Source organism: Aulostomus chinensis, chromosome 10 (genome assembly GCF_037954235.1).
Source record: "Aulostomus chinensis isolate RoL2024-O1b breed Wild chromosome 10, RoL_Achi_v1.0, whole genome shotgun sequence".
Taxonomy (NCBI): domain Eukaryota; kingdom Metazoa; phylum Chordata; class Actinopteri; order Syngnathiformes; family Aulostomidae; genus Aulostomus; species Aulostomus chinensis.
In genome coordinates, this window is record NC_141329.1 from 8,792,190 (window position 1) to 8,802,390 (window position 10,201).

At 43.2% G+C, this 10,201-nt stretch overlaps 1 protein-coding gene across 4 annotated transcripts in view; it reads left to right on the top strand.

Annotated features, from left to right (window-relative positions):
* sik3 (SIK family kinase 3) overlaps positions 1–8,095 on the top strand; it is a 32,902-nt gene extending 24,807 nt beyond the window's left edge. For 2 of the 4 annotated variants that reach the window (XM_086215892.1, XM_086215894.1), the window contains 9 exons: positions 243–301; positions 475–584; positions 838–1,004; positions 1,097–1,224; positions 1,967–2,733; positions 2,814–2,968; positions 3,260–3,389; positions 3,477–3,606; positions 5,048–8,095. In XM_086215892.1, the coding sequence (XP_086072018.1) occupies positions 243–301; positions 475–584; positions 838–1,004; positions 1,097–1,224; positions 1,967–2,733; positions 2,814–2,968; positions 3,260–3,389; positions 3,477–3,601 (1,641 nt within the window). In that variant the 3' untranslated portion in view covers positions 3,602–3,606; positions 5,048–8,095. The remainder of the gene's footprint in view (positions 1–242; positions 302–474; positions 585–837; positions 1,005–1,096; positions 1,225–1,966; positions 2,734–2,813; positions 2,969–3,259; positions 3,390–3,476; positions 3,607–5,047) is intronic. The other 2 variants (XM_086215893.1, XM_086215895.1) reach the window with 1 other exon arrangement.
* The last annotated feature ends 2,106 nt before the right edge of the window (positions 8,096–10,201 follow it).

A 10,201-nucleotide genomic window follows, 5' to 3' on the forward strand; every position in this document is an offset into this window, starting at 1 on the left:
GTCCAGCAGGTTTGTTTTGAGGAACAACATTAGGTGTAACTATAATTCCTGAAAAGTTTGCTCTTTAAAACCCAACCCAGGTTGCACCCCTCTTGTAACCTAGTGTGAATTACTTAAGGCTGATGGCCAGCAAGCAAGGCAAACAGCACACACGTACAGTTTATCATCACCTCACACTTTCAGCTTCAGGTAGTGATAATGAAGTTAATAGCGGTCACATGTCCTTCTCTCTTTATTTGCAGGGTCTGTCTTTAGGCCATGGAGAGAGCCAGCCCAGTCACCTAACCCACCAGCTCCAGAGGTAAACACGCATGCACGCGCACACACACATACACACACACACACACGCGCATATTAGTCATCCGCTATTGAACGATGAATAATGAACTTGTGGTGCAGCACTATCGACAGAAGTGTTACATCATTGTCATATCTCTCTCTTCTCCTCTCCTACTCGGTGCTCTCCTCCCTCAGGTTGCGTATCCAGCCATCAAGCCCTCCGCCAACACATCCCAGCAACCACCTCTTCAGACAACCCAATCAGAGCCCTCCGCCTGGCTCTCCAGGAATCATGCAAGCGCATGGTTAGTAATGCTACTCCGAGGGTGTTTGAAAACCTCTTTACCTTCTAACTGGTGTAGGTGCTTTGGTTTAGCTGCTGCGTGTTTTCAAGCCGAACACATGGCTGAAAAAAGGAATAGCAATATAAGTGGCACCCGTCCAGGCATGCTTAATACCTTGATGAACCTCACATTGGATGTACTAGTGGAAAAACTTTTTGTTGCTGCTAGAGAGATTTTATTTGGTATTTACGTTGTTGTTCTCCTTTCCTATTAGGTCCATCATCAGTACCTTACCAGCATGGTGCTCCATCGCTGTACCAGGGCCAGAGTGGCAGCCCACCCCCCACAGGCCTCCCTAGAGTTTCTCTACAGACCAATCAGCAGGCAGCAAATGCCCGGCCCAGTGTCCCATTAGCACAGGGTGTACCTCAGCAACAGCAGGTGAGGTCTCAGTTATTTGTCTTGCTATTTCAGTAAATTCTATCTGATAGTAAATTAAACAAACTTTTAACAGACCATGGTTATTTATTCAGGTAACCATTCAGGTGCAAGAAGTGGAGGTCGGAGGTGGGCCACAGAGACAGGGCAGCTTTCTGTCAACGCCGTGTGGACACAGAGTTCTGGGGAAGCAGCTGAGCGCAGACAATGCAGAGACGCACAGGTGACCTTAACCATCCTGACTTCACGTACTTTGATGGTTGCCAAAAACCTGCTCCAGTGTCAATGGACTCTTTCAGTCTCATGTATCTTTTATTTTAAATTATTTTTCATCTCTTTGCGTGACCTCAAGGCTCTGAACATGCTCATGCCATTTTTTCTCATTAATATCATTCTTGTTTCATCTGTTTTCCATTTCTGCTGTCTCACCCAATGTTCCGCAATGTGTATATGAAACATCTGATTGTTATAATACTTTAGCTCAAGCTAAGCGTGTAATGAATAAGTACAGGCTATTAGGATTGTGGTTACCATCGCTGACTATAGAGTTAATGAAAATGCCTCATGGACATTGCTGAGATGACATCATCAAGGCATTCTCCGCCTCCTTGTGTTTGGGTGAGTGATTAGATGTGTGTGTGTTGTGGCAGTACATATTGAGGTCCCACCATGTGGAGTAGATCAGTCATCATGTTACTGTACCTCACGTCTCCTTAATTAGCCCCCTCTAACAGGACTGGCTTCACTGAGAGAATGTCACAGTGGTCACAGACTTTCTTCATCAGTATTTGGCCTTTGGAAATGTCTGGGCACCTCTCAGTGAATACTTGAAGCCAGACAGGACCTGATGTGTTGAGATGGGCCCACCTTGTGTGTAGTGATGTCATGAAGGCCTGCTGTAGATGAATCGAGGATAGGATTAATGTTTGTGTTGCTAATGAGTTGCATTTCTTCTGTCTGTCCAGTCGGAGCCTGGGCCGCTTCACTTCAGGCTATGACCAAGCCCAGTTCAATCCGCACCTTTTCTCTGGTGACGCAGCCTCCCGGGGCACCTCTGGAGTGGTAGGCTCTTACAGCCCCTATCTGCAGGGGGCCTCTCTCAAAGTCCCTGGCCTGGAGGGTTACCAGAGTGGGGCAGTGGGGACCAGCAGTTATGGCACACCATCTACACTACAACAAGCCCTGCTTTCCCCCACTCCGTTGGACTACCGCCCCCCACAACAGCACGTAACCCCTACTCTGCAAGGCCTCCTTTCACCCCGCCACTCTTTAACGGGTCACGCAGACCCCAGGTTGCCTCCACAGGACCTGGCTGCTCTGCTAAAGAGGCAGAGCCCCCGGCCGTGTGCTGCCCCTCCCACACCACCCAGTGGTGCACCCCAAGAGTATGACGAGATGCTGCTTCTGCGCCAGTTAAGCCAGGGTGAGAGCTTGGAACCACCGGCGCCACAAGGTGCCTCAGGAGGCCAACACTACCATCACCTTCTCCAGATCCAGTCCCCAGAGGTCCAGCCACAGCCACACCCAGCCCAGGCCCCTTGCCCTAGCTTGCCCCATTCAGAGAGCATGGAGGAGGATGAGGCACCGGCTGCCTATCACCACACACACGAGGGGCTGCTGGCCAAAGCAGGGGAAGGTCATGAGCTCCTCGGGCCTCCCCGCGGAGGAACTCCTCCCTACAGCTCTCCAACACACAGGCACGGCTATATAAGGAATCCTCCTGCAACTAGAGGTAAAGCCTGCACACACACACTAGTTGAACTTGTGTAACATTAACAGGAAAATCCACATTTACCAAATGCTTTCTGTCAGACTCTGAACATGTGGAGTGCAGACCCCCGGGGCAGGCCATGGAGGTGCCTGATCATAATGGTATGGGCTATTCACGAGGCCCCCAGGGTGACGCCTACAGGTCCCGAGGACAGTTACAGCGCCATCACACCATCCAGACCTGTGATGACGCCTATGTGAGTGACAGTGCACTGGTACTTCATACAGACCACAGATATCGCATGCTCATGATAATTGAAAGCATGATGAATTGGGATGCTGGGCTCATAATTGTGTTTCATAATTGTGAAAGGCTTTGAACTGGAGCCCCTCATGTAGTTGGATGATAAGTGAAGAAGGCAACCAAGTGTTTGCATGACTGAAAGAACTGAGTATTCTTTCATTTAAATGTTTTTGACACCCTGTAAGGTCTGACCCTTAAGAGATGCTTGCTTATTTTTGACTAAAATGGTTGATTGTCTGTCCAGGACCAGACTGAGCCTATGTCTGGGATGAGCCTGTTGGCTGGGAAGGCGCTAAGTTCTGCTCGCATGTCGGACATTCTCAGCCAGACGTCCCTGACAGGAAGCCAGCAGCTGCGTCAGCGGGAAGAGTCAGGTCAGTCGAAGACATGCAGTATCTCATTTGATTTTTTTTTTTGTTTTTGTTTTGAATTCATCCCAGTAATTAAATGTTTGTCTCAAGCAGTGTGTGATGTTGAGGGGGAGCTCCATGCGGCAGCCTGCTACCCCTCCTCCTGCACCAGTGACATGCTCCTCAGCTACAAGCCCCCTGACCTGCAGTACAGCATGGAGCAGGCTGGGGTCTAGCACAGGTACGCCAGCAACTAAACTTGCATCAATGTTGAAGAAGTTGAGCGTATTTGGAAATGTATTCAGATTTTTTTATTGCCCAAGTTAAACGCTGTCTCAATAGACACAAATGCTTTAGAGGAGATTCATTATTTATTTTGCATAGGTGGACATACAAATAATTTGCGCTAGTATTCATAGGCCGTATCACCCAGCTTCTTTTTATCAGTTTGTTGTTATTGTTTTGACCTTTGTGTGTCTGAAATCCTTATCACAGCACATCAGCTTTGATGTACTCTGTAAAAACAACACATAAAGCAATCTCCAGGGCAGAAAATGTTGTACTGTTTGTAGTAATTACTGTAAAATTGAGTTGATTCAGTCCATTCTAAGTTATCACGTCATTTTAATACTGTTACACCCTGATATCCCATTTAAAGACGCAGACGCATGATCATATGACCAACTTCCACCTGATGTTATTTCATGGTTGTTTACCAAATGCATGCGGAGCATAGCAGAACGTTCCTGCGTGTTATTACAGGGAGAGTAAACACAGCGTCTCCCCGTGACAGAGGGTTTGATGGCGCTTATGTAAATAGTTCCAAACACAGTCCTGCAAAGACCGGAGAGCTGACAGTTCAGCGATCCTCAGTGGTCTGCAAGTCAGCATGACAAAGTAGATCAGGCAGAACAAATGGCAGCACAAAGCAAAACCCCATTGTTAGTGTCATGGGCAGGACGAAAGAGATGAACTCAAAACAAGTCTTCACCTTTTTGACGTCAGTAAACAGAAGGCGGATTTCTCCCAGCTGCATTTGCAGGCCAGCCATGACATCACAACCACAAGGTGGCAACAAAATCACAAACTAGTTACACTCCCTGATAGGATTTTACTCAGCAAATAATCTTTTTTTTACAGTAGTCATTTAAACTGAGGGAATATTCATACAGTTTAAAATAATCTTAGTATTTGTTTCACCCCCCCCCCCAAAAAAAAACAAAAACAAAGTACTAGTATTGCACTGTTGTTTTTATTGGGATTAACTCAGTTATATTTTTAATTGATGCCAGCACCTTTTTGAATATATTTGAATGTCCATAAGGGGGAAAGCAACACAGCTAGAGACTACTCACAGAGGTAGAGTTGTTTTAACCTCAACCTCTTTTAAATCATCCAAATACCAAAAAAATTGCAAATTAAACGCACCTTGTAGCAGTTCAAAAGGTTCACAAACCTGTAAACCCCCCCAGCGTTGTAGGGGAGAAAGGAGGCCTTGGAGAGTAGAGCTGTCCTTCATGGTGAGATCAAAGAAGGATCTGTTAGTGATTAACCTCATTTTACACAGGTTTGGTCATTATTTTCTCAACTTTTGCGACATGTTTCTCTCATCACCAAAGAAAGGGAGAAAGAGCTTAGCTTGATGAAACCCCTTGACGATGACTTGCATGTGTGTCTTGCAGGAAGCGGCATATCCTGTGTACAGCGGTCCATATCAAGCATCCTGAGTTGTGTTGACTTGAGTTGAGCAGCATCACACCAAACCACCGTTGTCTGCCCGAGCAGGGGCACCTTATGTCCATCTGTGTGTCTCCATCTGTCTGTGGGAGGGCAGTCTGCGTGAGAGAATGGAGGAGCGTGGGTGGGTGTAGACATAAGAGCGGTGGGGCCTCAGGGTTCAGAGGTCAAAGTGCCAGCATTTTCTGCACAGACATCCCAGCGATCATTCCTGCAGGCTGTCTCTCTTCCCCAACTCCCTCCCTCCCTCCCATCATGGGCAAATCGAGGTTCCAACATTTCCTACTCTGACCTGCTGCGCCCTGAACTTAACCTCCCCTTTCACCCCTCATGCTCTCCTCAGTTCACGTCTTCATTATGTGCCTCATGGCCAATGGATCGTCATACTCGCAGGAACATGGAGTTCAACAATACAAAGACACGCACACGCTGTTGCCACAAATCCAAAGTATTTACTTAAAGAGTGTGTGTGTGTGTATGTATAACTGAGAAGAAGGGATGAGAGCAGGGGATAAGGTGTCCGTTAGGTTCAGTCCAATCCTCTGCTTGCCCACGGCAGATCATTCCGGAGCGGGCTGTAATCTCTGCGGCCGCAGCCCCTCTCAGTCAGGTGGTCTTGGGTCAGGCTCTCTCCAAAAACGGAGCTCAGTGTCATCGCACAGGACAAACCAGCTCTCATTTTGTTTTCTGGCTCTTGTTTTCTTTTAACAAATCATCTTTTGTGGCTAATGTCCATGTAGGCATTATGGTCAATATTGTTACTCTTATTACTGTTTTTCCATAAAAGACATTTTATTTTGATTATTATTATGTTATTATTACTATTATTATTATTATTATTATTATTATTATTAAATGAAAAACAGTTTCTTTGTTGCAAGTAAGACAACTTTTTTTTTGTTTGTCTCATTTTTGGATTACATCAGTAATTCTGCACTTTCAGTTCAAGCTGTCCTCCTCCTGTCCATTTCCTCACTTCTCTCTCTTGCCCACCCCCCCTTCCTGTGTCACCCCCATTTCTCCATCCTTCTCTCCCATGTCAGTGACAGTGTATTGCATTGTAGGTAGATATACCAGACATTTGCTCCTTTCCTTGTACAGTGATGCCATGTATAGAACGCTTTTGCAATTTCTGTATCAAATTTTTTTTTGTCATTTTGTTTTTAGATGTTTGGGGGGGGGGGGTTGGCATTTTTTTATATTGTTCGTCATTTGTATTTCTTTTTTGTCTTCAAAAATATTTGCTATTTCTTTCTTTTTTTTTTTTCTTTTTTTTTTTCTTAACATTTTTTTTCCAGCCAAAAGAGGACAGAGAGAAGAGAGACTGGGCTCTTTCTGTGTCGTTTAAAAAAAAAAAAATTGTTCTTATTTGTTTTAATAATATTATTATTCTATCGAGACACTTGAATAAGAGGAGAGTAATTATTTTGTGTTGCTTTTTAAGGTATCATTTCGTTTGATGTCGTGACTGTCATTCTTGTTGATGTCAGGCCTGTTTGTGTTACTGGGGTAGTTGTGGCAGGCTATACAGGGTCAGGCTTTTTGGGCTTTGTCTGGGTCGGTTCGGGTGCTACAGAGACTTGATACTCGAGGAAAAAAAAAAAGATTAAAAAAAATTAACAAGAAAACAAAGGGAAGAAAAAAAACCTGTAAAATAGCTGACATATCATCCAAAAACATCACAAGTGTGGAGACGGACAAACCCACTACTTTCTCTATTGCTGCCCTTCTTATCTGCTGTGATCCTCCACCAACTTTTCTGAACAGATGATGGACGTGATGCTCCTCCCCCTGGCTAGCCTTGACAGCCAGTGAGGATTCTACAGCTATAACTCAACTCCTTTGTTTGTTTTTTTTTGTTTGTTTTTTTCCTTTAACCTTGTTTTGGTCCCTCTTAAGCATGGAAAAGAAGATCGGAAGAAGCTATGAACAGATGTTGGATACACCGGGATTCGCCTCCAAACCACAAAAGGGAACTATTTCAGGGGATGACAGTAGGAGATCGTAGGTTGTTTTAAATTGGACTTCCACAGCAGAGGACTTCAAGCTTTAAACGTCTACCAGGGTCTCTACTTGGTGCCCTAAATGGAGGCTGCAGCACACTGGGGACCACAGCAGAGGATTGTTTTCCTCCCCCTACTTTTAATGTCATGATTTGTCCTCAATTTATCATCCTATATGAACTAGCGCTCCATATTGAGTCGACATCTGCGCCAGCAGGAGACTGGTTGCAAAGGGTAGGAGTTATTAATGTTCATACTGGCTGGATTTCACAATAAAAGGCTGCACAAGTCAGAGCTGTTGTTGTGGTGCAGTGCCCGTGCTTTCCATTTGCACTATCACTTCCTGTTTACCCAGTGTGCACTCTGGAAAGAACAGAGGATTTGAATACCTTAGTATGAGGTCAGATTGACTCGTGACATGAACTCGATCATAACAAACTCTGAGTGTCTCACGTGGCAGAAGAATTCCAGCTTTTTATTTGTTCCTCATCCAGGTCTTTCCTGCTCCGCCACGCCAAAAAAAGAGAGAGAGTGAGTAGCGGGTAAGGGAATGACTGGAGTGGAGAGTGTTTTTAATGTATAATATGACAGTCTAGAGAGACACAGGAAAGGAAAACTCCAGTGAATGAATGGAAAGCACTGCACGTGATTCAGGCAAACTGGGGAGGAGAGAGCTGCTTCACACACCCTCTGCTTAATCAAACCCCAAACCCTGACTCTTCCTCTTCCTTTCTTTTGTTTCACCTCCTCTTAGTCCTCCTTATCTCTCCATCACAGCCTCCCCTTCTCAGCAGGCCAGCTCTGTGCTCCACTCCTGGTTCTTTATCATATTGGTTCATTTTTGCCTTTCTGTTTTTATGTTCCTTTCTGTTGAGTACAAAAATACTAAAGTGCAACAATGATTAAAAAGAATATCAACCAAACTGAGATGAATAAATAAATATATATATAAATAAAGAAATAATTTAAAACGCTTACGACGTGTGTGTCTTTGGTGGAGGGATAAGTTGCTCAGGAAATTAGTGCTGCTGCCGTAACAAAGTGGTGAAAAAAAATTCAGCAATGCATTCATGCGCTAAGCTAACCATTGTGATTTTTATCTTATGATTTCTACACACCCTGGGCAGCGATTGACTCTAATTAATATATAATGCATAAGAAAAGAATAGACAAGTCTTCAGACAGTTTAATATCTAGAAAATTCATAGAAATTTGTAAATTTCCCCCCAGGCCTGAAAAGTAAATAAAGCCAGAAAAACTGCGAAAAGAAATGTGGAATTTTGCCTCACAAATACTTGCATGTATGAAGTTTTGGAAATTCACAGAGAAAAGTCACTTTTTTTTTATTATGTTGTCTCAAACCTCCTAGCTCATTAGTTTTGGTTAAATGTGCATTGCTAAATTTTGACATGAAAACTTTTCTTTGCATCTGTAGATAGATGAGGGAATGTCTGGTAAGGGGAAAGGAAATGGAAAATTCTTGATTCAATTTGAAGGAACCCTGGATGATAAAATGTGATTTTTTTTTAAAAATTCAATACATGTCACTTTATTCCCAATGAGCCGCGTTAATTAGGGTAACATTTTTGTAAGAAACTAAAATTTGAGAACTTCCACACATGCATGTGATGCAGTTTGCAGATGTTCCTCATTTTTCATCCTTTCACTCATTTCTCTGTGTGGTGAGATTCGATTCCACTTGCTCTTTCCTCATCTCTAGGTCGTATGGAAACGTGCGAGTCATTTTTTCCAAACGACGTTCAGGATTAAGATGTAAGCGTGGAACAAGACGTGCCAAAATCATGGGATGTAAACAGGAAATTCAAAAATCCTCAGCCACCTCAAATAGACACCGTTAAGACTAGAGCCCACTCTCCAAACACTGGTGACCCTCAGGTGGGTCACAGGAGATTTTATTTGAGTTGCTGTTGCGTTTGCAAGTGGATCTATGTTACTTTGGCTTTCCTCTCTCAAGTCCTGCCAACCTTGTAACTGAAACACTCCCTATCTACTGCACCGTAGTGGCATCTAGTGGTATATCAGTGGCATGTAGCGGCAAGCCGGTGGCATCCGCTGGTACTTCAGTGCCATAATGGCAAATGACGGCATCCAGTGGAAGCCAGTGGTACTTTCTCTTTTTCACTCCAAATCAGCAACCTTAAATACCATCCATCCATTTTCTTCCATTTTCCTGTTAAGGGTCACGGGGGCTGGAGCCTTTCAGGTGAGAGGCAGGGTTCCCCCTGGACAGGTCGCCTGTCCACGGCAGAGCCCAGCCTTAAACAGTTTTATTGAATGAATTTGTGTTAATTGCAAATGCATTGAATAGCAATAATTAAATCAATTCTAAAATACCAAATGAGAATAAAGAGAAGTTAAAAGATTTTTATAAACCTCAGTGTTTAGGATTTGACCCTTTTTTTTTTAAACAAATATGAAGCAAAACCAGGTATTTAAACATAATTGACCAAACAAGTTAATCATATTGCAGACAAATTATTCAAATTTAAAGGAAAACAGACATTCTTACATACATGTCTTAGAAACAAATGCTGATTACACGTCATTTTTACATCAAACAAAATCTGTAGAAACATAGGCACTCACCAGCCGAATTTGCTTACTGGTGAAAAGGCATGCTTCACTTTCAGTAAATTAAGTCCCATAAAGCGTTTTTAAGAGCATAATACATTTCTTTACTTTTTATTTTTTCTAATATTTATGTAAAGACACAACAGTAAAAGACAGTTTTTCATCTTTTTTCGGATCAAATTGAAATTAAAAGTGTCAAAAGAATAAATTTACGCAGAGTAAAATACATGGAATTGATACAAATTTCTATGTTGAAAATGTGAGTGAATCAAAAACAAGGAGCAGTGCAAGTCTATGTTCTGGGGTTTTTTCCACTTCGATTGAAGTATAATTATTTTTCATCAACCAAATTTATTTTAATCTGACCTTTTTCATTATTTCCAATATTCTGAAATGAAACAATTCTACAGTGGACTTTTCCAGACTTGTTTGCAGAGCTCTGATTTCTGCTGCTTTGGTCTGGATCTCTGCACTGCAAAGCCTGTCAAGTCTAAAATAGTTGAA